This window comes from Neoarthrinium moseri (assembly GCF_022829205.1).
Source record: "Neoarthrinium moseri strain CBS 164.80 chromosome Unknown scaffold2_Wmoseri_CBS_16480, whole genome shotgun sequence".
NCBI classification, from domain to species: Eukaryota; Fungi; Ascomycota; class Sordariomycetes; order Amphisphaeriales; family Apiosporaceae; genus Neoarthrinium; species Neoarthrinium moseri.
The window spans coordinates 197,269-224,836 of record NW_026055116.1 but is presented as its reverse complement, the minus strand read 5'-3'; the positions used below and the strand labels follow the sequence as shown (position 1 = coordinate 224,836).

The window sequence follows — 27,568 nt, the reverse complement described above, 5'->3', positions numbered from 1 at the left end:
ATGCTCGCGCCATTGAGCCGCATAGCGATCATTGTCTTCATTCTTGCCATCGTTTCACACGCAAACGCGGACTATTGGATCTACTACACCCGCCTCTTCGGATCTCAAGGTGGCCCTGATGAATGCAAGTTTCTACGTACTAGCAACCCCAGCTGTGATGAGGTTGCTGCTGGCCAGTCCTTCGTATTCAAGGAGGATGTCAGTGGCAGGCAGACAGGGTGCCATTTAGCTGGCAACGAGCCTCAGCCGGACTTTCTCGAGTTCAATACCCCCAGAACTGGATATTTCAGTAAGTCCTGCATCACTGCCTCCATGAAATCTCTTGAGCTTGACCCCAAGCGTACTGATAAGGCTTCAGACATATCGAAGGATACCAGCTACGATATGATCGATTCTCAGGGCCAGACTCAGGGCCACTGTGAGCTGGATAATGCTTATTCATACCGTTGCTTATACCAATTCACCGTAGAAGCAGGGACATCTATCATGAAATGCACAACTGGTGTTGAGGTGGGCTCTGACGCGTCATAGGATATTGGGCACTCCGGTCGTCCTCTTTGCTGCAGTGTCCAGAGGCAGATAGCAGAGAGTACTTTGACGCTTTCATAGTAACAAAAAAATAGCTTATTTTCACACACACATAATTATAATATTACTGAGCGGCGCCATAGTCACAGTAAACAGAAATATTGAGCCGGAGTTCCCTGCGGGCAATGCGCACAGAATGGTCATCCGGAGGGAGAGTTCCCGAACGCCGAGTGAAGCTGTGGTCACGAGCAAGAAAAGTACAAGGAGTGCCTGACTAGTGTATCACCATTGAGTATCAACCTGACTGAGGTGCGCGCAAGTATCTCTCTACCGGCCGCCATGGGTTGCAAAGTACATGGCCGGTCTAAGTAATCATTACCGCCGTCCGACTGTGGTGTCTTCGTACTGGCTGTGGCTCGGTGCTAAGCATGCAAACCACGGGAACTAGGCATTCGGCTTTCTATTTTCATCGCAATTAGAGTTGGCCGACTACCTGGTGAGCACTAGAGCATCTAGTCTACCGGTCGGAGAGTCCTATTCCGGATGGCTTTAGTAACTAGGTTCGGGGCCGACAGTCGATGCAACGTTGAAGATGACAGATGTAAGTGTTGCACTGCATTCAGATGTTCGGGCTGAGATGTGACATATCCTCTTATACAGACACAAACTTGATACTGGATCGGTCAGGCAAACGGACTGGTAATTTTGGGCTACCGACTGAGCACTCAAGAACTTGCAGTCACTGTTTATCAATCCTGTCGAGTCCTAGACACTTACTTCTCAGGAGTGTTATGGCTTCGCAACGATTGAGACCATCATTGCCCGTCCGTACCACGACTGATGCCCACAATGGCAGAAAATTCCGGGCCACGGAGAAGCGGCACCGCCGGATGGAGATTAACGTTTTCACGCAAGGCTTAGCCGGACCGTTGGAAGCCACAAACCTTGGTCTGGTCCAGCCTCTTGTCAAGGCCGCATTAGTTTCAACTTAATAACCGCCCTGATGAACTGCTGGACAACTGCATAGCCATGAGACCTCTATCTAGCATGTCGACATATAAAAGTGTTGGATAGACCTGTATCTTTTGTTGTATCTCATATCATCCAACTTTTTTAATCATTTTACCTAGATCCATTCTATTGTCTCCAATTGCCTTACATAACAGCATCTGAGGATTTTCTGATAGATAACTGCGCAAAGCATTACAATGGTTTCTGCAACTCTGGTTCACACATTAGGCTTCCTCTGCCTCACATCTGCCTTCGTCATCCCATCTCGCGATGGCTTTCCTGATCCCAACTCCCAGCAGCTTCTAGATATTGAGACAAAGGCGGATGGTCTTCTTTCGAACGAACCACCTCCGCCAACGTTAAGCGATGCTGGAATCGCCAACTTTCAGCTCATTGCTTTCAATGAGAACTTCGAAGTCGCATTTTTCTCGTCTCTCATTGAGAATATTACGAACAATGTCCCTGGCTATGAAAGAGCACCGGGGTTGAAGGACACTGATTCCTTGCTTGAAATTCTGAAGACAGTTAAAGCTGTAAGTACCTGCCCATGTCCTATCTACCCCAACTTCACTAACAATCATTTCAGCAAGAAGAACTTCATGCCATTACTGCTATCCAGACCTTGGAACACTTCAACGCCACCCTGGTGCCTGAGCCTTGCACATACACATTTCCTTCTAGCGACCTGGAATCAGCACTCTCCTTGGCCGAGACTTTCACAGCCGTAGTGCTAGGCACGCTTGCGGATGCCGAGAAGTCGTTTGCTGAGAACAATGATGCCGGCGACGTGATCAGGGCGATCGCATCCGTAATTGGTCAAGAAGGAGAGCAGAATGGTTTCTACCGCTTCCTGTTGGACCGAAAGCCATCAGAGAGGCCGTTCCTAACGACCAGCACGGGTCCTTTTGCCTTCTCGGCTCTGCAACAGTTTGTCGTCTCATGCCCCTTCAACGTATCTGATATTCCGATCCCCATCTTCACTCCCCTCAACGTGGTGACCACACCCGAGGCAAGAGACATGACACTCACTTTCTCGGCGGATCTGAGTGGTACCGGGTATGCCCAGAACGGTACCTCTAATGGCGACCTGTTCATCACATATCTAGTTGGCCAGCAGGTCCCCATTACTGAGCCTATCAGCAATGTCAACTACGATGGGAGCGTCATCACTTTCGATGCCCTCTTCCCATTTTCGGAGAACATTATGGAGGGCCTTAGCATTGCCGCTCTAACCAACTCTTCCAACTTCGAGGATGCTGATGATGTGCCTGCGAACACCATCGCAGCACCAGGACTGATTCAGGTCAATGACCTGCTGGCAAGGCGCGGCCGCGATCAATGAGTGAATTCGATGCTGCTTCTCATAGTGTAATCGACAAAAACAGGCTCTGCTCGGGGTTGACTCATCATTTTTCGCTCAGCCGGGATGGGTGTTGTTGTTTAATAAGAATATGCGAATGCGCGTAAGACTTGCAGGGTAAATCGTTGATTCCAGGTTGAAAAGGATATAGAATAAGCAAAAAATAATTACTTTCCTTAGGTGTAATACAATCGTATTTGTGGTCTTCTAAGATACCCATGCATTGAGGTACCTTGGGCTGGGATTTCCAGCGGCAATGAACACTGACAAGGGCCATCCGTAGGATGCCAAACAGCACTGACTTTGACTAGTCTATTTGCCTTACCAGACGTTGATGTTTGGATAATTCGTGAGGAAGTCTACTGATGCAGTAGTCTACAGAGCACAAGGTCCAAAGCACCAAGCCTCGATCTACGGAGCGGAATTGCTAGGAATCCTCTTGTCATTCGCCTGCCTCTAAAGTTGAATACACCGACTAGAAGCCCAGCGGACACAAATCTGCCACTCGATTGCACGTATGGGAGCTTGAAGTATCGCAGCCTGTGACTTGTCACTTGATTGGCTCCAGCCAGGCGGCTAGGATCACATTAGTCTGGATGGAGTGAAGCAGTCTTGGCAGCAAAACATGGGGGACCATAAGCACGGTGCATTGACCTCACGAGCTGGATTGAGTTGCAAGGAACAACTCTGCTTAATCGTAAAAAGTAACAAGCTAACACGGTTCTCGGTACAAAGTGCAAGAAGTTGAGAGGTTGCGTCGACGAGATTTGGTGACTGGGCGTCATATTACACCGGAAAGTAACTGACATAGCCGTATAGCACCATGGCTTATGAGAGTCTGTGACACGTATACTTGCCATCCTCTGGGTGATTTCCATAGATATTGGTGTAGGCTAGGATTCAAAGGGCCAGTTTCGGTGCAAATGCGGTTCAAGCACGAGCAATTTCTACGCGATTTTTCCGGGAGAGTGAAACCCTTGGCACAGAGCCAGTCCAATTCCTTGTCATGAACCCAAGTGCACACCTTCAAGTTCAGCTGACCAGGTTTAGTGGCGTTACTAGTCAGGATCCGGACCATTCTGCGTGTTTAGCGAAGTCTCGTTACTTGGCATTGGCTTGGAGTCCGGGGACACGATCCAACACTGGGGTAAACTCCATGGGGGAATGCGGGGGAGGTAAGGCTGTTCGGACCATGACCCGACAGCCACGGCCTCGGGAGCGCATATGGTGCCAGAACTCGGTGTTAAGTTGAGCGAGTCCTCTTGGCATAGTTTTCTTACCTTGGGACATATACCCTTCCCAGCTCCCTTATCTCAGTTGTGTTCTGTGTTCCCTCCCCGACATCGCCTATCATCCCAAGAACCAGAGGACTTCATTGCATTCTAAGCGCCAACATGGCGCTCAACGAGGAGGCCGGCCACAAACCGGGGTCCATCGACCACACTGAATATGAAGTACACAACTCCCAAGTCGACCTCATTGAGTCTGCCGTCGCTGCCAGTGACGAAGAAGCCAAGATTCCCCGCAAGGAGCTTTTTTCGCGGTACTGGCCCGCCGTAATCTATAGTGGCCTTCTCAGTATGGCCTTGATTATGGAGGGTATGGATGTTGGCCTGATCAACAATTTCTTCGCGCAAGATGCCTACCTGGCCCACTTTGGCTGGCCAGATACCAACGGCAAACAGCATGTGCCTGCATCGTGGCAGTCAGCTATCAGCAACGGCAACAATATTGGCAGTATCATCGGTCTCTTATTGAACGGCTACTTGCAATCCCGATTTGGGTCTCGCAGGGTATACTTGGCCACTATGGTGCTGATGGGTGGCACTATTTTCGCCCTCTTTTTCGCCGTCAATGTGCAAATGTTGTTTGCAGCCAATATTCTATGTGGCATCCCGTGGGGCGTCTTCCAGACTCTGACGACTGCTTATGCCGCTGAAATCTGCCCTGCAGCCATGCGCGGTTATCTTACGGCATGGGTGTCCATGTGCTGGGGCGCCGGCTCGTTCTTGGCTGCCGGTGTTCTCCGAGGCTCTTTGAACATTCCGGGAGACCTTGGATGGAAGATTCCCTACGCCCTACAATGGGTCTGGATCGTTCCTCTGTTTATTGTGGGATTCCTAGCCCCTGAGAGTCCTTGGTACCTAGTCCGCCGAGGACGTATCGACGAAGCCGAGAAGGCTCTGCGTCGTCTCGCCCGCAAGGACTTCTATACCGAGCATACTATGGCCCAGTCGCTTGCATTGATGAAGCACACCAATGAGATGGAAAAGATCGAGGCAGCGAACTCAAGCTACCGGGACTGTTTCCGCGGCACTAACTTACGCCGTACTGGAATCGTCTGCATGGCTTGGGTCATTCAGATCCTCAACGGCCAGTCGGTGACCGCATACGCTGCTGTCTTTTTGAAGTCGGCCGGTATGCCTACAGTCCAGTCCTTCAATTACAACATGGGAATTCAGTCCGTTAATATCTTTGCCACGGCTATCGCTATCACCCTGATGGGTAAGATTGGCCGACGCTTTTTCTTCTTCTGGGGATCTACAAGTATCGGGCTTGCCATGCTTATTATCGGCATTTTGGGTTTCGTTCCTGGAGCGTCGAACGTAGCTCTTGCAGTTGCCATCGTCATGATCGTTGTCCAGATCATTTTCAAAGTATCGCTCGGCCCTACCACTTACGTTATTGTTGCTGAAACATCATCTAACCGAGTCCGCGCTCAAACAATCGTCCTGGGTCGCGCTGTCTATGTCACGGGCCAGATTATCATAGGGCAACTGAACCCGCGCATGTTGAACTCGACCAGTGACGCCTGGGGCTGGGGCGCCAAAAGTGGTTTATTCTACTTTGGGCTTTGCTCCATTTGGGCAGTGTGGATTTTCTTCTGTCTCCCCGAGACGAAGAACCGTAGCTTTGCAGAGCTGGACATACTCTTCCAGAAGAAGACCTCGGCGCGCAAGTTTGCCACAGCTCAGGTCGATTGTATGTGATCTCCTCTTTTCTGTCTTTGATAAATAGTGAATGAGTCCGACTAAACTAACCTAACACAGTATTCGAAATCACGCCCCCCAAAGACGAGCACCATAAAGCTCAACTATGACCAGCAAAACAAAACGCCAATGAGATTCTGGTAGGAGGTGCTGCAGGAGTCGTCCCAAAAGACGGGGTGGGTGGTAACGTAAGCGAGGCTCACAGTACCGCCGACTGCGGGTGATGTCTTCCTCATATATTGATTGAGGCATGCATCATTATGCTTAATTCAAGTCAGGCGTTGGCTCCACTATTAGCTCATTGTTCAGAACCTCAAACGGTGCTCCATCAGCCCCCTTGTACAAATTGAGTTCTCTCCCGGTGTCGTAATTAATGTGCATCTCTGCTATTACCACCTGGTGGTATTGGACGCTGCTCGTGTCAGACTATTGGTTCCTGCATGTCTTGCTCGGGCAAACAAAGGGGTAGGTATTTAGAAGCTTTCACAAGAGAACGACAAGGGACGCGGGATCACCAAAAGAAAGAGGCAGTTTTACAGCAAGCAAGAGAGAAGACGAAGGAATAGCAAAAGTGAAGGTCCTCCTGGGGGTCGAACCCAGAATCTCCTGATTGGATGAAGTTGTTTCAATCGTAGTCAGACGCCTTGCCATTGGGCCAAAGGACCGAAGAGCCAATCTTGTGATTGGTTGTTGAAAGCGTGTTGGTTAATGTGACTCATGGCAAGAAAGCGTCGGTAGAAATGGGCTGCATCGTGAGATCCGTAGGTGGTGGGGCATTGTCGAAGATTTTTCTGCACTAGTTGGCGGTGGACTTCGCAAACGTTGTCTGTGGATGCTGTAATAGTGTTGGGCTAATTGCGGGTAGATGGGTAGGATGGTAGGAGGGTAGGCGACGAGTCAGATGCCACCAAAATTGGAGCTCAGTGTCAACATAGTCGGACGACTAGTGAGCTATGGTGCTCGTTCAAGATTGCCGCCCCTGAGAGGGGTGGGGTTCTGGAGAGTAACAAGCACGGGACTTCGCTAGTATCTGGAAAGCGGACCAGCGAAGAATCATTGAGGACCGTATGCTCGGTTTTACACAAGCAAGAGGCATTCCTCAATGGTGTCAATGGCACAAAAGTGGCAATAAGATATTTGCGCAACGACTACCACTTTTGTACTTATATTATAAAAGGATTACAGTACTGTAGTTGCACACTATTGTCACGGTCCACCAAGGCGGAGCTAATGATACTTAGCGCATTCAAGTACTCGCTGTAGGAGGTTTGCTTGAAAGCAGCATAGTATGAGACATGATGTATCTTCACGGCTGGCACTTTAGTTGCCGTGCTATGTACTAGAGTCTGAAACTGCCGAGATTCAAGCTCTAGGAACATTTGTAAGCGGAGTTTCGTAGCACCCAAAAGTCCGAAATCGATACAACCTCCACTTTAGGTTTTGACAATAGTCACGGTTGCTGAGACATGTATTTAAATACAATGCGACTCCGTCGCAAATGACTGGAATATTGAGGGAGGAGTTGTTCGCAGTAGAACGCCATTCCATGCACGAATGCATCTTTGATCCAGTGACCTCTTGTCGTGTCAGTTGATTGTCTGGTTAGCCAGCTGCTGTTCCAAAATGACACCATACAGTCCCCGGCTTCACAACGAGGTTTACCCTTTCATTGCACCCTCAAAATTTAGAAACTCTCTTGAAAACAAGATCGCTCTTATCACCGGATCTGTGGGAACGATCGGCCAGGCCCTTTCGCTGTGCTTTGCTGTTGCCGGAGCAAGACTCGTGCTAGTGTACAATAGAACAGAGCCACCAGCCTCATTTCTATCAAAATGTCAAGAATTGGGAGCAAGCTCAGTTACGTCCCTGAAGTGCGACGTCTCAGAATTAGAGGGCTGTGAGAGCCTCTTGAACGAGGTTAGTTCATGCCTAGAACGCAGACGGCCGAAACCTGACCATCGGCAAAATCTAGGTGAATCGAACAATTGGCAAGGTAGATATCCTAGTAAATAATGCAGGTGTTGATAGCTTGGGACCTGTAAGTCTACGACTCTGTAGATGAATCGCCTCACATCCAATTTGCTAATTTGTCGTCAATGCCTCAGTTTCACGCGCATGACCCCAAGAATTTTCTTAGGGCAATGTCAGTCAATCTTCATGGGCCGTATTTTCTGAGTCGACTTTTACTCCCCGATTTCATGGAGCGACGCAGTGGCTGTATCATTAATATTGCCTCGCGTGCTGGCTCGTCGGATATGCCATTCAATGGGCACTACTCAATCAGCAAGGCCGCAATGATAAGAATGACTGGATGCATGCAGGCGGAGCTGAGTATCGCTGGTTTTGACGACATTCACATCTATGCTCTGCATCCTGGAGCAATTCCATCCAACATGGCCTCCGCCGGTAAGCATAACGGGCCTCGAATTTCACAGAAGGGTGAGACTGCTGACCAAAAGTCAGAATCGGCGCGAGAAGCCTTGCGTGATTTTCCCGAGTTGCAACAGGTGATGATTGGTGCCCTTGATCACTTCAAGGACTCGCCATACCTGACTGGTATGGCTAGTGTCGCCTTAGCCACTGGTATTGCGAAGAATATACTCAGGGGGAAATATTTCGACGTTGAGCAAGATTTGGAAGATGTCATAAGCCAGGCCTCCGAATTTGAAGCAGACCCAGAGCTATATACGCTCCATACCAAATTCCTGGGCGGGCTGCCGAACGATGGCGGAACCGAGCTCCGACCGGCTGAAGATCCAGTTTCGTTTCCCGGCTTCTAGAGTTCAATGAGGGTGGAGATTGATGCACTGGTCCCCTCATTCAAAGTTTGGCGGCAGACTTCAGAATCAGCAAGACCATTTCAGAGTAATCAATGAATCTAGAATCCAGGGACATATAAGGGTGACAGCGCTCCAGGGTTAATGAGGGATTAGCTGATCGAATGTTTCACACCAGACCTACTACTTTCGGCGACCTCCACAATGTCTTTCTGAAAATAAGAGGCTAGCTACTCATTGGGGACTATCAGGGTAAAAAGCGCTGAAATCAAATCTGATGGATTGGTTTCTGCCGTGGGAGTTTGAGTTTGGTACGAAGAAGAGTGAAGGCAAGGTTAGACTAGTCGATACTGTTCCAAAACGACCAATCAATGTCTCGCAAATCTAGGTCAAGCAAGTTCTTCGCCTCTTGTTCACTTAAGAAGCTCTCGGGAATTTCCAACTCTCTAACACCTCGATGTATACCTCCATTCGCCTCGGTTTCAGATGATGCCTGCGGCACGTCTTCCATACACTCTGACAGTCGTTTTTCTAGGCTTGATACCATAGAAGGCGTAGGTGTGGACCGGCTTACTGTTCCTTTGCTCATACATGTTTTCCAAGCTGCTACTATTAGTTCGGCCGCATGTAGTCTTCGTCGATCCTCTGTGAGCTCAAGAAGAGAGGCATTGGCCGCATACAGGTCTGAAAGTAGAGCCCAAATACGCTGACATGCATCGATGTTGGTTTCCTGCGATGCCTCAACAAGCACCACCATAACTACACGCGTGAGCTTCGCGCCATAACAAAATAGTGAATACTTACAAGCAGGCCAGGGGAAGCCATTTGTAGTAAACCAATCAAAGTCCCTAAGAAGTCGATGTGAATGCATAACAATGGCGTATTCCAACAGCTGCATGGACAACGCCAACAATGAGCCGCGGTTCCCTTGGTTCATCCGATCTGAATATTCGCCAGTCGTCAACAAAATTCGATGGCGGAAAACACAAACAAGTGCGCGCGACATTAATTGTATCAAGATGTGAAGAGGCTTAATCGGGTCGCAGTATTGCAGGAATCGTTTGTTCAAACCGTCCTCCAACCGATCAATAAAGGCTTCCTTGATCTGCATGGGCACTGACTGATTTGTCGACCAAGATAACTCAAAACGTCCCTTATCCGCATGATACTGCCGCTGCTCGTCTAGGATGTAATAAGTGAAGAGGCAATACGACATGCTTGTTAGGCCTTTTCGTTCTTCTGGAAAAGTCTTCATCTCCGGAGTGAAGTCGCCGTCCTCTATGTTCAGAGGCAGCCTAGCATCCCATTCTGCCTTTAATGTTGAGGGCGTAACTCCTAACCTTATCGCTAAGATGAGATCAAGATACTGCAGGTGCCACCAAAGGCGTCGGCGTTCCTCGGTTTCAAAAGGAGACATCCCCAACAAGGTCCCATCTCGATGGATGCCTAGTTTCTCGCCATTACGGATGGCGAGTCCCATTAAGGTCCATAGACTTTGGGTGCTTAGACGATCCAGGCTTGCCATCTGAGTAACACGTGAGCCAACTTAATTTCTAGTGTCTTCAGGGAGATGTCTTACGAGATAAACCGCCATCGCCTTTAGAGCCATGGTATTTTTCATACACAAAATGTCCGTACCTGCCAGGCTTTCCTCACATAGAGCCTGGTACTTTGCCAACATTAAGGGCTTTGACAGGCCAAAATTCGTTCTGCAATCAGACTCAGTGAGGCTGGTGATACTAGCCAAATAGATGGAATATATGAGCGCGTTTTGAGCAATATCGATTTGTGTTGAGTCCGGAGAAAGTGTCACGATAGACTCGAGACGCTCTAGCTCCCACGTGAACGAAATCCTGATAAAAGGGTGGACCCTCTGCTTGAAGAAAGTCCAAAGTATCTGTGCATGTTCTCGCAACTCACTCGAAACAGAAATAGGCGAGTCTCTGCCGCGAATGATATTTTGGAAGGCGGGAATAGCGTTCCGTAGGAACAGAGGATGTTTTGCGTTCGCGATGCGAGTACCGCCTTGGAGATGGCCATGAGTAAGCCACACGCGACTTGGGTGTTCGTTAGTCCATGCTGTCATGAGATTTGATACAATGGACTTACGACTCAAGGTAATGTTGTTGTCCATCTTCTTCTAGAATGACAGGATCTTTGCTTCTTCCATTACTTGAGCTAGTAGGTCGTTGGCTTCCGAAGGGCGATGTGGTTACCGTTACAGAGTTCGGGGATGTGACGCCAAACGGACGACCACCAGGGGCGACATCTTCGTCGGGATTGCCACCGAGAGATCTCACAAGATCCTCAAGCTTTCTGATCCTGTCGACTGGCGAGGGTTCCGGGTAGCTGCAACGATCCTGCTTTCGGCGCTTGCAATTGGAGCATGGATCCTCTCTGTCGCAGCGCACTTTGCGCTTTGCACATGGCTCACAAGCTTGACTCCGCATCGATGACTAGCGGTTCTAGAGAGGTCTTTGCTTTGTCGACGTCAGTGCACGATGTGCCAATTTGCCAATTCGATACTCGGGCGACTTAGGGAGATTAGCTCGTGATAGGTAGATGGGATGAAGTTCGGTGGTGGCCCGAAGCAAGTTCGGGAGTATTAGAGACCTAAAACTCGGGGTGGGCCCCGAGGAGAAAGCGAGCCAATCAGCACTAGCCAAACAGGTTCGATTGTCCTTACTGAACCACCTTGTCTTGTTGACCATCTAATCATGATGACATGGAAGAAATTGGGCACGGTACGCAGAAGGTGTCCAAGTATTTAATCAAGTCACAGACTCCAAGCTTCTGTGAGAACTTTTTTTCTGGCTATTATATCGCCTGTTGCAGTATTCGTGCGAGGCAAATATTAGCACACACTTATAGAGAGGTCTATCTTAGCCTGACAACACCTCGAATACTATTCTCATCTGAATATTATTCCTATGAATATGAGCGAAAAGCCGAAGTCTGGGCCATGCCAAAATGATAGGAAGTATCCGCCTCAAAAGGTTGTCTTGCCAGCCATGGCTGCGGTCTGGTTGGCCTTTTTCCTAGTGGCACTGGTGGGTAGTTCGTTGTTCTCCTGCATGTCACGACCTAAGATTCGCACCAGGAACGGACCATAATCGGCACCGCAATACCGGCTATTTCACAAGAATTCAAAAGCTTTGGCGACATAGCGTGGTACGAGGCTGGGTTTTTACTGCCTCTTTGCGTTCTACAACTGCCATTTGGCCTTGTTCTCAAGTACTACCCCACGAAATGGGTGCTGCTCTTGCATGTGGCTATTTTCGAAATCGGTTCCATCGTTTGCGCCACTGCACCGTCCTCAAATGCACTGATCGTCGGTCGAGTCATCAGTGGGATTGGGGGTGCAGGCATTGGACCTGGGTCCTTCCTGCTGATTACCTATCTTGTCCCTCTGAGTTCACGACCAAAGTATCTCGGCGCTCTTGGATCCGTATTCGGGATCTCGTCCGCCATTGGGCCAGTACTCGGCGGATATCTGACTTCGATCACATGGCGCTGGTGCTTCTGGATCAATGTTCCAGCCGGTGGCCTCTCGCTAGTCTTGCTCGTCTTCTTGGCTCCAAGAACGCCGCCACCTGACAAGCGAGCGGACTCTTGGCTCAAGAAAATAAAACAGTTGGATCCTCTAGGATCTTTCCTAGTATCTCCATCTATAATATCTTTGCTGTTCGCTCTACAATGGGGTGGCATGAGATATGCGTGGGGTGATAGACGCATTGTTGCCCTATTCGTCATCTTCGGCGTCTTCGGACTCACCTTTATTGCATCGCAGGCCTGGCGCAAAGAGAAGGCGACAGTGCCGCCGCGAATATTCCTGAATCGCACCATCCTCTTCGGAAGCTTTGCGTGCCTAGGACTGGGATCAGCGCTCGTGATACTAACATTCTATTTGCCTATTTGGTTTCAAGTTATACAAGGCAAATCACCCCAAAGCTCGGGGCTGTCTCTGCTTCCACTCCTTTTGAGTATTGTTTTTGCCATCGTAGGGTGTGGCATTATGACCAGCATTATTGGGTACTATACGCCACCCATTGTCATTGGAAGTGGGATCTTGATCATTGGCTGCTCATTGATTACATTGTGGGGGCCTGATACGGGCCCAGGCACTTGGATCGGATTTCAGGTAAGGCTGTTCACTACCAAATTACCTTCTCTCTAAATACGTCGCTGATCCGAATATAGATCATCACTGGAGTTGGGCTCGGTCTCGGACTCCAGCAGCCTATTGTCGCAGCTCAAGCTGTTTTGTCAGAAAACGATGTAGCGATTGGTTTGTCGTTGCTCAACTTTGTCAATTTTCTGGGAGGAACAATCTTTGTTACAATATCTCAAACATTGCTCCAGACACAGCTTGTGCGTGAACTGGGAGGACTCATTCCAAACTTGGATGCATCCACTCTTGGTAACGGGGGAGCAACTTCCCTCCGCAGTTCAGTTCCACCCGATATGTTATACGTTGTGTTTGACAAATATAACAATTCAATGAGATCAATTTGGTGCCTAGCAGGGGCTCTGGCAGGTGTAGGCTTTCTAGGTTCGCTGGGAATGGAATGGAGAAGCGTCAAGGTCAAGAAGGCTTCGACAGATGGAAATGAGGATACAGGTATGGAATCAGTGTGATGCCGATTCTATTGCGAAAAGCTCCTGAGCCCTCTACTCAAATAATCTTGTACAGCACCGGTATCAGGACCGTCAGGCTGTGTCAATAACCGTGGCAGAAGGTCTGCAGTGCCGGAATAAATGCTGTCTACCTGATCCCCGACAAAAGCAATAGCGGATTTCGTTCTAGGCTTCTTGTTATACTCGGCCTCGTCGGTCAAGATCGAACATCTATTGTTAATAAAACTTGCTTAACCAATCTTTAGTGCGCAAATGAGGCTACATTTTGTAGTAGCTGCAAATGTTGATGACCGTTCTGATGTTTCTGCCCCTTTGCAACGTAAAACCTACGGCCTTAACTGAAGTGTATAACCTGCATATGTAAAGCATCCAGAAAGAAGGTATCGAACCTGAGTTCTCTGCGCCTTACAGAGCATTGCTCTTCGAAAATGTGGGCAAACTTCCGAGTGCTAAGAAAACTATTGAATAAAACATCACGGTATCGCTCCCACACTCCTTACCAAATATTACAATGGTCTTGTATCAATGGCGGTATCCATATAATGTAGCTTCGACCAACCCCTTAGAAGTCTCTTCTCACATCGCATACTTGATCGACCTTGTCTCGGATGAGGGCAGAAGCACCCTGTCCCAATTGCGCTGCAGGTAGTCATAGGTTCTCTCCCTTCCTGATGTTCGCAAGAATTACTTCTGAGAGCTGGCCGCGAACACGATGAGGCAGTTCGTGCCCGCAGTCCTCAATAACCACCAGCGTTGCCCCTTTCACATCGTCCCTCAGGGCTTCCGCGTGTGCCAGCGGGAATATTTGGTCCTTGGCTGCGTGAGTAACAACCGTTGGGCAATTAATGCCCTTTAATGCCTCGCACGGCCATCTCACACTTGCCGCGTCAGAGTGGTTCCATTTGGTCCAAATCGTCCCGCTTTCCTTCTCCCGGCGATATGTGACCTCTGACTCGTGTCTCGCTTCGGCCCTCTCTTCGTCTGTGGGGGGCCGGGTCGCTAGTGCGAGGTGAAGTCGTGTGTATGAATTGATCCAGCCCTCATCATCATCCAAGTCATCGGGAATATCAAATGCCTCGCTGACCAAGTATGACCCCTCAACATACACTGGTGGCAAGTTATCTGTGCCATTTTGTATTCGCCCAGTCGGACTTGTGACAACGAGTGCTAGGCTCCGGACGACGTCGGGTAGACGGCTAGCAGTCAACCAAGCGATAGGCCCACCCATGCTCGACCCAACTATGTGAACACGGTTGAGCTTGAGGTGGGCGACAAGGCCTAGGACGTCGTCGACCAAGTCATCAAGCGTGTATACCAACGACCCATCAGTCGGCCTGGGAAACGAGGATGAGAGACCAGTGTCGCGAGGGTCGTAGCGAATAACGTAATGAGGGCTGTCCGGTGGACTCAGCAATCGGACAAGATCCCCGCTCTTCTGTGTCATAGCCATGCCGTAACCCGGGGTAATACTTATGGCTGGATATGACAGTTTACCGAACACCCGGTAACAGATTCGGCAACCCGATGGTAACGATAGAAAAAGATCATCAGAGGTTTCCATGGCGCTGCATCATGTCTACAGAAATAGATGCGTGGATTATAGTCTCAGAGAGGTGGCCCAAATATCCGTGTGACGTGCACGTGCCTTTGGCGCACATCCTGCAGTGGCCAATGGGACCTTCGACACATCTCCCTCATCTGGAGACTCCAGTAATGCAAGGAAGAATAGCAGTGATCACAGTTGCATTGATAATTTCGGGCATGGTAAAGGTTATGTATAGTCTGTGTTTAGAAAGAACAACCAAGGCACATTGCCATTTGCTATACACGTGCGTGCTGCGCTCAATACTGGAACTCCATAACGTGTACATGAAAGGACTTTCTTGCGTATGACGAATCAAACACCAAACAAGTCTAGTAAGATCTAGCGAGACTCAAGGGTAATCAGTATTTTGATAACTAGAGGCTGTGCAGGTACCTTATACTTTTCACTGTAAACAGAAGTTGAGCGCGTTGCCGAGTAAAGCTGACCCGTTTAAGCTTCACCGACTATATCTACATTGCCGATTGAAAGGAGCTCTGATTTACTTCAGGCAATGAGCTCTTTCCGAGTCTGCTCGATGACCCTTGAAGCTAGACGTATGATCTGCGTTCTACCGCGGTCGCTGGCAATGACAAACCGTCACTGAGAAAGCTTATTTGGGCTTACGTTGATGCCAACGAGGACGGTCTGGAGGCGAGCACAATATCCAGATATGGAAAGCATCGGATCCGTACTACTACAATGCAAAATTTAATTCAAACGAGAATAAAGCAAAAGAGAAACAAGATATCAGACACTGTGGCGTTTTCGCTTCTCGCCTTTTGGCGCTTACAAATGTGTGAGACAATTGTCAGCATTTAGCACCATTCATCACGATCCGGAAAAACCGGGGCGCTACGTAGTCCGAAGGAGGGTCAACCAAAGTGTGTCGGGTATACGAACTAAAGGCCGAACCAATTGACATTCGTGTTACATTCTGGCGAAATCGCAAGAATCGTATGGCCACACCGTTTCTTTATAAATATAAACTCTTCCATTATACATCACAAGCTGTCAAATCTGTCAAACTCAATTCGCGTTGTTTGCATATCGAAAGTAAACCGCCACCTTCACAATGACCTCAATCAACACCATCGTATTTGGCCCGACAGGCCATGTCGCTTCTGCTGCTGCACAATTCGCGCAAGCAAAGGGTATGAAAGTGTTCCTTGCAATGCGGGACGTGCAGAAGGAAATTCCCGGTTTCACTTCCCAGCAGGAGAAAGAGGCAGGCTTCGAGAGGGTATATGCCGATCTCACAAAACCCGAAACCGTACTTGCTGTTGTGCGCAAGACTAAAGCGAAGCGGGCATTTCTTTACCTGATCTTTGGGGCACCGATGAATCCCAGCATTGAAGCGCTCAAGGCCGGCGGTGTGGACTTTGTCGTTTTTCTCAGCAGCTCCAGCGTTGTGGGAGACCTGCACAGCATTCCCCAGAAAGACTTCATCGCTTGGCAACATGCTCGGGTCGAAATCGCCATAAGAGAAGCATTCGATTCCGAAAACTACATTATGGTCCGACCTGGCTATTTCAACACCAATACATTGGGCTGGAAGGCTTCAATCCGTAAAGGCAAATTCGAACTTATCTATTCGGCAGCTTTGTTTGACTTCATCTCTCCTGGAGACATCGGTAGGGTGTGTGGGGCTCTTCTTGTTGAGGGACCTCAACATCTTGAAACAAAGGCTGGACGAAATGTTGTAAAACTACTAGGACCCCACGCCATGTCACAACGTGACGCCGCAGAGATCGTCGGCAAGGCCATCGGGAAGGAGTTTGAGATCGTGGAACTAGACGACGAGCAAGGCGTACGTTTCTACATTGAGGAGATCGGCGCGCCGGAGCCGGGGGCCAAGTCTCTAGTCAGAGATCTCAAGGCCAGAGCCGAAGGAGGCATAAGTGCCACAGGTTACGTGGGTCCTATTTACGAGGAGGCGATTGGAAACATCCAAAAGTATACTGGTCGGCAGCCTACCAATTTTTCCACGTGGGTTGAGGAAAACAAGGCTGCATATGTGGATTAAAAACACCATCTCCTACAGTTGACAAATTGATTAAAAGTCAATCTACATGTTAGCACAAGTAGTTTATTTAAGGCGTCTAAAGAGAGGAGGGCTTTATATAATCCACGTAATAATTCGTGGCATTCGCAACATAGGGAGTGATCTGTGCGTCGGATAGGCTGTTAGCTCCAACTGGCCGGAGTGACCCCTGCCCTTTGGAGGAAATGATCATTCCCTCCCGAGCAAAGGCGCCCAGACTTACACATTGTCAGACTGATTCACAAACGCCAAGCGCTACACCTTTCACAAACCACTTGTCAGTCAGTCTAAGCATGAACCTAGGATTGGGTTCACCTGAGATAATAATAGCTCTTGATGCAAATCCAAGCTGCTTATGTGGCGTTTTAAAGTGAAAACGTATCCCGCACCCTGCTAGGCCATGGCTAGATGTTTCATGAGCAGATGAAAATCTTCGTCTTCTGAAGTTTCCTTTGGCCTAATACTATCCGCAGCCTTCAGTAGATCATTCTCAATCTCCGTGTATATACCGGAAACAGAGTATATCACCTGCTGATTACGTTTTTGGTCCGCCATTAAGACAAGTACTGATCGTGCGACGACATCTGCTGACTGCACGGGAACCCCAGCTGCTTTACACACGTCGGCTGGTACCAGTCCTGTCTCTGTCCAACTTGGGGCTATCGAATTGACCCTTATGGGCACGTTCGGATGCAGATGGCTTGCAAGTCCACGCATGAAACCTGCACATATTAGTGAATCTCTGGAAATAACATCGGTGATGATTTACCGAGAACCCCGTGCTTCGCTGTGGCTTTGACATGTTAGAGACCTTGCTCAGGCAGGTTACGTTGGGGTTCACCTACTGTAATCCACAGCACTATATCGCTGGAATGCTTGGTAAAGTACTATTAGTTCCTGTTTTAGGTCTGGAGCATTTCATGGATCGTACAAGATGCGGAAGCAGTCATAACAATACTCCCGCCATTATGGCTTTTCCTGATATAATGAATGGCAAGATGTGTTGTATTAAGTATGCCAATTAAATTAATCTGCACAGTCAGATGGTTGGGCTCTTTGAGATCAAGTTCATTTTCATGTTGATCACCAACGTAGTTTTCACGTCCTTCGATACCTGTGAAGGTTGTCAGTATTTGCATAGACTTCTCACGTATCTTCTCTATGAGTCCATCTCCCATTTCCAGGTTCATACCTGCATTTGCAAAGACGTGATCAACGCGACCAAACGTATCCCAAGTAGTTTCGAACATGATCTTGAGATCCCGCCAAGAGGTCACATCAACCGACACGAAAACCACACCGCCTGCTAGGACCTCAGGAGGAGGTGCCCGAATTTCACCTATCACAACGTGGGCACCTTGGTTAAGTAGCATTTTAACGCAAGCGAGACCGATCCCAGACGATCCACCGGTGACAATAACTACAGCGCCTCTGAGATGGCTGAATTCGTCATTGTTAATGGTGAAGGGGGCCATGGTACGGGGTGGATGCTGCCGTTGGCAAAGTAGGATAGATACGAGTAGCACCGGACTAGACAATTCAAAACTTAAAAAAAATTCAGATTTGAAGTACGAAACAACACATTGGTTAGAATGATAGATTATATGCAGCTCCCCTGGATTAATGCATATTCCAAGCTCCGAGACGCGCCCCGCACTTTCGGATATTGTCTCCCCTGGCCAAGTATTCGGTCCTTGGTCCAATGCCCCCACCACCCCGAGGACAGCCGCGGTAAACTCGTCTGTGCTGTTTAGCTAATGGCCAATAGCTGGCGGAATGATCGTAGAAATGCCAAAATGGGTAACGTCGGCAAGCTCAGCGAAATATAACTTGATCTACCTCCCCACGTAAATCAGCATACTAGTTGTATCAGTCCCTTAGCTGCATCTACCCTAGAAGCCTTACAGTCTTCATTGTGACACGACTTATATATTTCCCTGATGAGAAACACTCTAGGATTGTATAGTATCCTAAGCTAGTCAGTGGTGTGTCATATCTAATTCGGGGTATGATGCATTCAATGCTTCTTATGAATGATCGGTTGTGAGGATCCGTAATCAAGCCCCCATTCATCACAGATTCGTAATTATTATCATCTACCAAGCACGAGACATAGCGTGATGGCGCTTAGCATGACCCACTGCGGTCCCATTGAGCGCCCATCACGATATGCTAACATAGTACCTCGGCACACCACGGCTCCATTCAGGACCAAGGTGGCATCACGCGTGACTGGATGTAAACAGCAAACACCAACTGTAATTCGTAAAAGAGACCCGGTATATCCTGCCTGTTTGGGGCTTAATTTGCGTCCAGAAAGCTTCGATAGCCATTCGTTCTTATCAGCATAATAGATGACCCAAGATTTACTGGGTATGGGGAAGCCGACAAAAGGAAATGCAGATATGATGCACAACAGGCCGAATACCTGTCAGAACGCGCTCTAAAGGTCCCTGAACGTCGGCATAGAGAGTCGGTTAGGCCGGGAATATGCAGACCGTGTGTGAACGTTATGTCTGAGTTGTGCCAAACCGGTTTTCGTAGCGGCAGCTGAGTCGGGTTGTGTTTCATTCAAGAGAGAAAAGATGCTGAAAGCTGGTGCAGCTCATTAATCCACAAAAGTTCAGGACTATCTGGCCGATAGAGTTGTAGGTCGATTGGTGCAATACCATCGCCGCGGGGCCACCGCGTTGATGGGGTGGTGGGAGAATCTGCTCCACTCCCTTAGATGCATAATCTACTTATGCATTTGCTTTGCAGAGTGATTTTATTAGGACAACAAGATGATATGAATCGTAGCACCAGTATTGAAGTAGCATGCGGGTCGTGCCAGTACTCATATCAGGGAGTCCGGATCCCGCAGATAGTAACGTCAAAGATTAGCCGGCTGGACGGTCGCTGCAAGTTGGACCAGTCCACTTGCGAACTGCCATTATCACCCAACATCTCGCAGTCTCGTATTGCGTAGGATCTTGCTATGTAATATAAGCATCTCATACCCTAGTATCAATCCAGGGGCTCGGCTCTGTTCACGAGGCATACTTCCAACTCCTAAGGCTGCTTCATAGACCTTGGTTGGCTGAGATCCCCAACCCTCCCGAAGTCCCCTCTCCCATTCCCTAGCTGACGATTCACATTGATTATAAGCATACCACAAGTTCTGTTGTTGGTTGCCATTTTCGACGGGGCCATGTACTTGCACTGCATCATACCTTTTCTATCAATAGTTTACCGCGGCCAGGATGCATTGCACGCCCATACATTCGCGGTTTTTTTATCCTATCCGCTGCTTCCTTCTGACCCAAACCTCCTGCTCATCTTCCCTTGCAGGTCGTACTTGAATTTCCCATAAGCTCAACTTGTAAGTCCCACGGTCCGCGTTCCCCGAGAACAAGTCGAAAGACCACCCATGCTTCGGGCACGTGATTCCCGCGCTCAGAACGACCCCAAAGTCCTCAATGTCAAATGGCGTGCCGTTGGACAGTGGATATGACGAATGAGGGCATTGCTAGAACCGTACTCGTTAACGGTATCCATCAAGTCTTAATAAAACTTCGGATAAACTCACGTTATTTACGGCATGAAACTTGTCCTTGTATCGGAACACGAGGACCTGGTCTTTAAGATCCCTTGCAGCAAGCGTTGCTTCGACGATCTCGACCTGGTCGACCTCAGACGCCTGGGAGCTGTCCGCTCGCGGGACTTGGAAGACCTTGCAGCTGGGTGCGAGGTCCTGGCCGCAGAACCGCATATCGGCGACGGTGCCCTCGGCTGGATCTGTGATATTGGGGAAGGATGAAGCAAGGCCCACAAAGAACCAGGCGTCCCCGCGTCGATTGGACGCCAGGAACGGCGCTGCCATTATCACAAAATCTCGGCAAGGACAGAGTGCTCAAATGGCATCGTAAAGAGGTGGCCACTACGGTGTTGGGTGAGCCATTGTGTCACCTGCGCCGACCCAAGCTCGGAGGGTGTTTTACGGGTGTACGAACGCCTTTGCCCATCCGGGATGGCGGCGAATTAAGTGGGGGGGCTTTAGTGAATGGCGAAGTCGGTTCCATCTCCCAGCTGACCAGGCCACGACCAGACCCTTGGAAAGTAATACAATGGACGTAACAACGCACTTAGCATCCAGGGATTTCTGCGAGGGCTTTGTGATGCGAATGACTTATTCCTTGTAGGGAAAAATGCGCAGGACGTTGGTCGTTATAGTTTCTACAGCCTACAGATCCAGTCATGGAGTACCAGCCAACAGTTGGCACCAATTGGGTTCAACCGAATGGGCCTATTCAGGCAGGAGAAAGCATCCCCGTACTTCCCTATACAAACAGTCATTCGCTCTCTATCGCCGTGATAGTTGCACACATCTTATTTCAGTTGGCTTTGATGGTAATTTTCCGATAGGGTCCCACATCCGCAATCCTCTTGAACGCAGTTCAATCATCGCCCTGTCTCGGCACGATAAGACGTCTGATAGTCTCGAATAGATCTGGTGAATTAGAAGAGGCCCTGAATCTAGACCAATTGTACCGGCGCCTCCAATACGACGTTAGGAGAGCCTGGCCCGCCATGTCTCTTACCGAGCCAATGACGATGTCGCCATGCTGGGCACTCCCGCCCGTCCTTCCGCGCGTGCCTCCTGGAAGTTCACCGTCGGAACATTGTGGACGACCTTGAACTAATACGTTTGGACGGGAAATGCGCAAGATAAAATTTCCCAGAACAGATGACGAGAAAAGCCGACTCTAGAGGCTCCTGGACAGCACGAGGCAAAATGCAGAGCTTGCTACGTCCTCTCGTGACTATTCTAATACTCTTTGGTTTTGCCTCGAGCAAGAAAGGCACACAAAACTATCACAAAGACGTGGTAGACCGTCTGGCTGAGCAAGGCTTGTCTAACTTGGCTCATTATCTTCAGGAACACCCGGCACCGGGCGGATGCAACCTCGAGACGGCCGCGAGGCGTTATGAATGGTGATTATTCATGGGCTCTGAGATATGCAGAGACTGCCTTTGCTGACGAGGAGATCGCAGGGGCGACCTCAGCAATGGCGAGCGCTCAGAGTACATCGACGCTGTTCTATGTCTGCAGTCACTGCCGCCGAGATCAGATCCCGGTGCCGTTCCGGGTGCACGGAGTAGATTCGACGATTTCGTAGCGGTGCACATCCAGATGTCCGGGTCTATTCACGCTACAGTGGGAAACCGAGTATTCTTTTTTTCCATGGCACAAGGAAATTCTGACCCACAGATAGGCAAACTTCCTTACTTGGCATCGGTACTTTGTTTGGTTGTACGAGAAAGCGCTCAGAGATGAGTGTGGGTACCGAGGCTTTCAACCTGTGGGCGACCTATCTATAATCTAACTTCCCAGATATTGTATCTGATGTTTGGCTAGTACTGGAACTGGGGCCGCTATGCCTCTTCTCCCCTGGATTCGCCCATCTTCGACGGAAGCGCAACCAGCCTGTCCGGCAACGGGATCTTCTCGCCGTACCCCGGGCTACAGCTGCCGCTCTATCCACCACCTTACAACGTGATCCCGCCAGCCGAGGGCGGCGGTTGCGTGACCACGGGGCCATTTGCCAACATGAGCGTTAACCTGGGCCCCGTATTCGCGGGGCTGCCAGACGTGCCGGCCAACCCGCAGGCCGACGGGCTGGGCTACAACCCGCGCTGCCTGCGGCGCGATGTCAACGTCCACGCCGCGCGCGAGACAGCGGTCAACTACACAGAGCGGCTGATTGAGGACAGCCCTGATGTACTCACGTTTCAGACAGTCATGAACGGGCGCGCGGAGCTCGGCGAGTGGGGCGTCCACACGGCTGGCCACTTCACCATCGGCGGCGACCCCGGGGGTGACTTTTTCGTGGCGCCCGGAGATCCGGTCTTCTACCTGCATCATGGCATGATCGACCGGGTATACTGGATCTGGCAGATGCTCGGGGAGGGAGATGAAGGGCTGGAGAGGAGGCTGAGAGATGTGGGCGGCACCATCACGCCTGGAAACAGCCCGCCTAGCCGCAATGGAACGGCAGATGACGTGTTGGACCTAGGGGTGCTCGGGGAAAGTGTCCGGCTGGGTGATGCGTTGGACACCATGGGTGGGATCGACGGGGCTTTCTGCTATGTGTATGTCTGATCACATCGGCGTAGAGATCTAGCAGACTGCCTGAGTTTCGCAAAAGGAGATGGAGTCGCTTATCATGTTTGGATATGATATGTACACTTGATCTTACAGATGAATTCTATGTGCTGCCGTCTCTGGGCGCTGTGCATTGAACTTCTTGATAAATGTACACGGTGTTTGCTGCTCAAATTTCCGTCTCCTCTGGCGGTATACTTCCTGTCCGTGGAATGCCGTTCACCCTGTGGTGTTGTAGACTCCTTACCACCCCTGGCGCCTCAGTTCGTCGACTCTCTTACACGTGGCCTGGAAACCTTTCTTGAACCTTCTTCGCCACCTCTCGCTGGCGAGCCTCTTCCTCTTCAGACCGCCACGCTCGTGGAATTTTTGTCGGCTGAAATCCTGGCGGACGCGGTTGGCGGTGCACTGCATGTTGAGCAGCTTGAAGGAGCGGGCAACGTCGGCGCCCTTGGACACCTGGATGGTACGTCCAGTGCGGGGCACGCAGCGGATGGACGGGTAGTTGGCGACGATATCGGTCAGGCTGTCGGTGTCACCACGACGCTTCTTGTCCAGCTCGCCCCTCTGGAAGTCCTGAGTGTAGTCGAAGTCATCTACGGCGTCGAATATGTTGCGCTGGGGAAGGCCGGTGTCGTCTGCGTCAAGGCGGTCCAGGATCGATGCCGTCCGGGTGCCGTCCCGATTTCGCGGCGGCTTTCTGATTTTGGCGTCGATGGCGTGTTCAGTCTTGCCGCGGCGCGAGGGCGAGGCCCAGTCGGCTTGGGAGCGGCGCTGCGAGGCATTGAGGCTGAGTCCTCGTAGGGGAGCGAGGAGTGCAGACGGAGACGGTTGTCTCTGTGCGGCAAGGAGAGAATATGATCGCGAGGGTATCGTCCTGAAGGCTTGTGCGGATCGCATCGCCGCGTGGGCGACTCGAGTTATTTCGTTCGCCCTTTGGGACCAGGCCATGTTAGCTATCGATGGTGTCGGTGAGGTGTTCCCCGGGTTTTCTCACATGTTGGATTGCCCGGACTGGCCAGCTCCAGACGAATTGGAAGCGGAGGCGATGTACACAGAGCGCAACTCTCCCTTCTAGCACAATGAGCTCCCTCCTGCACCGTAGTCCGTTCAACCTTGCCCGAGCCGGAGGACTGAATTTCGTCGGCGGAGGAGAATCTTGAGCTCCGTGTCAAGGTACGCTAAGGCGACCTCGCCCAGACCGACAGGGGGCTCATTGGAGGGCAGGGAGTGGCGCCCCACCCGCGACGGGCCCCCTGGCCAGTCAGCCCAGTGCATTGGAGCACTCTACCAGATCTGCCAACCCTTCAGCGTCCCTGCGTCCCCTGTCAGGCCTGTGCCTGTTCGCCTGTGCTGCCGTGCAGCGCCCATCTTAGCTCACCTTTCTGCGGGAACAGGCCTGCCAGGCGCTAGGCTGGCAGTGGATAGGGCGCCTTCGGCCTCCAAAGCTAATTTGGAGCTTTGCAGAACTGCATCCTGCCAGAACGACGACGTCTTCCACACCAAGCATCATCGCTACGCACATCGAAGGGCGGACCAGGACCGCGAATTTCGACCAGCACACGCGCGCGAGCAGGTACACGGACTTCTACGTCGCCTCGGCCTCGCCATCGACGCAACGAACGCAGCCGACCATGGCGTACAACCCGTACGGAGGAGGTGAGTTCAGCCATTGCCATGCGCGCAGCCTCGTCCATGCGCCGCCCCCCATATCCACGTCCTGCAACCGTCGCTGACCCTTTACCTCTCTTCCAGTGCCCGGCTTTGGGCCTCCTCCCACGTACAACTCATACCCTGGAGCAAATGGCCCGCCTCCGGGCATGTCCACCCCTCCGGGTCTTGGTAAGTTGTGCGCGCCACCACGGCCAAGGCAGTTGGGAACTAATACGCCAAACGCAGGACCTCCTCCAGGCATGTCTGCCCCGGGAATGGCGCCGCCTGGCGTTCAGCAGCCGAATATCAATCAAGCTAATCGACCCAGCGGCTTGCCTTCAAACTTTCAAGCTCCCCCGAACATGCCCAATATAAACTTCAATGCCCCTGTCATCCGACTCGGCACCCTCCCGCCCAAGCCAGCCGCTACGGGTTTCCCTAGCCGCAGCGACAGCGAGACTCCCAAGTCCGCCGGTCCCCGTCCAGGTCTAGGCGTGGAACGCGGCATGGACCAGACCCGACAGGCTATCCGCGACAACATGCAAGCTTTGGTGCCGCCGACAAAGGAGGAGATCGTTCGCACCATGTTCGTGCAAGGTAGTATGGATGGCATTGGCGGCAACAAGGGCATCGAGGAAATTCTGAATATTGTTGGCAACCTGCGCAAGTGGGAGAGAGCGGCCGATGCGGCCGGCAAGGAGGCATCCTTCGGCTTCGCCCAGTTCGAAGATGCTGAATCATTGTGGGTAGCCTCGGAACTTCTGAGGGAGATACAAATACCCACCAAGAAACAGGCCCCTGCAGAAGCGCCCCCCGACGCCGACGATAGCTACGAAGGGTTTGACAAGACTACGCTGCTGTTCAAGCTGGACGAGAACTCCATGAACTACCTCGAATCCTACAGAGAAGGTCGGACGAATGAGTCGGAAGCCGAGGACAGACTCAGTGCGGCCATAGGTGCGTTGAAGCAGACTGTTCGCAACTTCTTCTATCCTCCCGTGAAATCAGGAGCAGACGCGGATGGCGATGTAGCCATGGGCGATGGCTCTGGCCAGAATGGAGAAAACGTCGAGGTGGTCAACATCCCCCTGGCCCAGGAGGATGAGCTGGCCGACATTCCCGCTGAGATGCGTGAGACCGTCGCAGCAGAGATTGCAGCCTTCAGGGAACGGAGCATCAAGCGAGACCTGGAGCGGTTGAAGAGGGAGGAGGAGTTGGAGGCCATGGAGCGGCAACGCGCAGCAGGCAACAGACCTTCAAGGCTAGCGTCGCCTCCACCTACTGGAGTAGGCGCCAACACCACTCCTCTGGGACCGCGCGGTGTGCCCAATGCCCCGTCAGGCCCTAAGGGACAGAAATCCGACCTCGGCAAAGACTACAACAGATCTGTCAACTTTGTCAACGGCGGCATCACGAATGGTGGCCTTAGCATTAACCGCGAAGATGAGGAGACCGACGCGAGTGACGATGAGCTGGAACGCAGGCGTGTTGCGAAGCAGGAGGCAGAGACCGAGAAGCTGTACTTGGATGCTGAGCGTAGGTGGCTCAACAGAGAGAGGTCTCGAGCTGCTGCTCTAGAGAGAGAGAAGGATCGTGACGAGACGGACGACGTTGAGCTCGCCAAGAGGAGAGAGGAGACGCTGCATCGGCTTAAGCACTTTGACGACGAGGCTGAGGCTGCGCGGAAGAAGGAGGAGTATTATAACGACAGAAGTGCGTGGATCCGAAACAGGACTGCCTTCCGTGCCCGAGAAGTGGCCGCTGATGATGCCGACCGCGCCGCGGAAACCCAGGATCGACTGCACGAGGAGGCTGAGCGAGAGCAAGCAAGAGGCATGGCCGACTCATTCCTCAACGAGCAGGCCCGCGAAATTGAGCGGCAAACAAGCAGACCCGGCGTTTCGGCACCGCAACCCTTCAAGTTGTCGCTTGGAGCAGCCGCTCAACGTGCCCAGGCCCAACGTGCCGCTCCTCAGCGAAAGACGGTCGCTGAGGTGGAAGGCCTGTTGGAGGATGAAGAAGAGGACAACAAGAAGCGGACGATCATCCCGATCAAGTTCGAGCCAGCTGATGCCGCGGGTATGTCAACCGAGGAGCGCGAGCAAGCCGTGCGTGCTCTTGCCCAGGAGATCCCCAACGAAAAGGACGGCCTTTGGGAGTGGGATGTCAAGTGGGACTTCTTGGACGAAGGTGTTATTCGTGACAAACTGCGGCCATTCGTCGAGAAGAAGTTGGTTGAATATCTCGGTGTGCAAGAGGAACTTTTGATCGAGGTTGTGGAGGAGCATCTCAGAAAGCATGGCAAGCCAGCCGAGTTGGTGGACACATTGGCTGAGGTATGTTGAACCCCGTCTGGTTTCTTTGCAAAACTTGAAACTAACACCGCCCACAGGCTCTGGATGATGAGGCGGAGGCTTTAGTTAAGAAGTTATGGCGCATGGTAATTTTCTACACTGAGAGTGAAAAGCGAGGCCTATCTGCGTAAGCTGTTGACGCTGGCAGAAGGACTTGATCGGTGTTGGACCGGGGGTAAATCTTGGGCTCACCCTATGAGCAAAAATATTTAGAGAAGTTGATCACAACTATCCTCGATGCAAAAGTCGGATGCAAAGCTCGGCTCGACTTGGCTACCCTCACTATGGTCAGAATGTATACATAAATGTACATAATTTCTATGCCTCCCTGCCAAATAGAGGAGTCTGGGCTCTTTCTGTGTTTCCAATGCCCTTTGATGTAATTGTTCCTTAGCATCCAACTCCAGGCACCTGTGGCAGATCAGAGTACTTGTTCCCATAGCATTTACATGATCCCTTTACATACCCATCCACCAGCTATCACGT

General features: G+C 50.9%; 13 protein-coding genes across 13 annotated transcripts; 8 read left to right on the top strand and 5 right to left on the bottom strand.

The window, feature by feature from the left end:
• JN550_000824 (uncharacterized protein) lies at positions 1-531 on the top strand (the record flags this gene model as incomplete). The annotated part of the gene is made up of 2 exons (XM_049320177.1): positions 1-289; positions 359-531. 2 exons carry the CDS (start codon positions 1-3, stop codon positions 529-531), a joined length of 462 nt encoding a protein of 153 aa, XP_049176730.1.
• A 1,205-nt stretch (positions 532-1,736) lies between these two features.
• On the top strand, positions 1,737-2,881 carry JN550_000823 (uncharacterized protein; the record flags this gene model as incomplete). The annotated part of the gene is made up of 2 exons (XM_049320166.1): positions 1,737-2,072; positions 2,126-2,881. 2 exons carry the CDS (start codon positions 1,737-1,739, stop codon positions 2,879-2,881), a joined length of 1,092 nt encoding a protein of 363 aa, XP_049176729.1.
• Positions 2,882-4,293: 1,412 nt separating this feature from the next.
• JN550_000822 (uncharacterized protein) lies at positions 4,294-5,999 on the top strand (the record flags this gene model as incomplete). Its single annotated transcript, XM_049320155.1, has 2 exons — positions 4,294-5,881; positions 5,950-5,999. 2 exons carry the CDS (start codon positions 4,294-4,296, stop codon positions 5,997-5,999), a joined length of 1,638 nt encoding a protein of 545 aa, XP_049176728.1.
• Positions 6,000-7,512: 1,513 nt separating this feature from the next.
• JN550_000821 (uncharacterized protein) lies at positions 7,513-8,669 on the top strand (the record flags this gene model as incomplete). Its single annotated transcript, XM_049320144.1, has 3 exons — positions 7,513-7,806; positions 7,862-7,927; positions 7,995-8,669. The coding sequence occupies 3 exons, from the start codon at positions 7,513-7,515 to the stop codon at positions 8,667-8,669; spliced, it is 1,035 nt and encodes a 344-aa protein (XP_049176727.1).
• Positions 8,670-9,006: 337 nt separating this feature from the next.
• JN550_000820 (uncharacterized protein) lies at positions 9,007-11,116 on the bottom strand (the record flags this gene model as incomplete). The annotated part of the gene is made up of 4 exons (XM_049320133.1): positions 9,007-9,425; positions 9,471-10,191; positions 10,246-10,723; positions 10,776-11,116. 4 exons carry the CDS (start codon positions 11,114-11,116, stop codon positions 9,007-9,009), a joined length of 1,959 nt encoding a protein of 652 aa, XP_049176726.1.
• A 561-nt stretch (positions 11,117-11,677) lies between these two features.
• Positions 11,678-13,304, top strand: JN550_000819 (uncharacterized protein; the record flags this gene model as incomplete). Its single annotated transcript, XM_049320122.1, has 3 exons — positions 11,678-11,716; positions 11,767-12,807; positions 12,867-13,304. The coding sequence occupies 3 exons, from the start codon at positions 11,678-11,680 to the stop codon at positions 13,302-13,304; spliced, it is 1,518 nt and encodes a 505-aa protein (XP_049176725.1).
• Positions 13,305-13,953: 649 nt separating this feature from the next.
• Positions 13,954-14,754, bottom strand: JN550_000818 (uncharacterized protein; the record flags this gene model as incomplete). Its single annotated transcript, XM_049320111.1, has 1 exon — positions 13,954-14,754. The coding sequence occupies one exon, from the start codon at positions 14,752-14,754 to the stop codon at positions 13,954-13,956; it is 801 nt and encodes a 266-aa protein (XP_049176724.1).
• A 1,207-nt stretch (positions 14,755-15,961) lies between these two features.
• Positions 15,962-16,912, top strand: JN550_000817 (uncharacterized protein; the record flags this gene model as incomplete). The annotated part of the gene is made up of 1 exon (XM_049320100.1): positions 15,962-16,912. The coding sequence occupies one exon, from the start codon at positions 15,962-15,964 to the stop codon at positions 16,910-16,912; it is 951 nt and encodes a 316-aa protein (XP_049176723.1).
• Positions 16,913-17,832: 920 nt separating this feature from the next.
• JN550_000816 (uncharacterized protein) lies at positions 17,833-18,303 on the bottom strand (the record flags this gene model as incomplete). The annotated part of the gene is made up of 2 exons (XM_049320089.1): positions 17,833-18,044; positions 18,123-18,303. The coding sequence occupies 2 exons, from the start codon at positions 18,301-18,303 to the stop codon at positions 17,833-17,835; spliced, it is 393 nt and encodes a 130-aa protein (XP_049176722.1).
• A 1,901-nt stretch (positions 18,304-20,204) lies between these two features.
• JN550_000815 (uncharacterized protein) lies at positions 20,205-20,792 on the bottom strand (the record flags this gene model as incomplete). The annotated part of the gene is made up of 2 exons (XM_049320077.1): positions 20,205-20,438; positions 20,499-20,792. The coding sequence occupies 2 exons, from the start codon at positions 20,790-20,792 to the stop codon at positions 20,205-20,207; spliced, it is 528 nt and encodes a 175-aa protein (XP_049176721.1).
• Positions 20,793-21,704: 912 nt separating this feature from the next.
• JN550_000814 (uncharacterized protein) lies at positions 21,705-23,072 on the top strand (the record flags this gene model as incomplete). Its single annotated transcript, XM_049320066.1, has 4 exons — positions 21,705-21,904; positions 21,965-22,111; positions 22,186-22,249; positions 22,329-23,072. The coding sequence occupies 4 exons, from the start codon at positions 21,705-21,707 to the stop codon at positions 23,070-23,072; spliced, it is 1,155 nt and encodes a 384-aa protein (XP_049176720.1).
• A 246-nt stretch (positions 23,073-23,318) lies between these two features.
• Positions 23,319-24,026, bottom strand: JN550_000813 (uncharacterized protein; the record flags this gene model as incomplete). The annotated part of the gene is made up of 1 exon (XM_049320055.1): positions 23,319-24,026. The coding sequence occupies one exon, from the start codon at positions 24,024-24,026 to the stop codon at positions 23,319-23,321; it is 708 nt and encodes a 235-aa protein (XP_049176719.1).
• Positions 24,027-24,709: 683 nt separating this feature from the next.
• On the top strand, positions 24,710-27,213 carry JN550_000812 (uncharacterized protein; the record flags this gene model as incomplete). Its single annotated transcript, XM_049320044.1, has 4 exons — positions 24,710-24,734; positions 24,831-24,917; positions 24,975-27,064; positions 27,121-27,213. 4 exons carry the CDS (start codon positions 24,710-24,712, stop codon positions 27,211-27,213), a joined length of 2,295 nt encoding a protein of 764 aa, XP_049176718.1.
• Between the last annotated feature and the right edge of the window lie 355 nt (positions 27,214-27,568).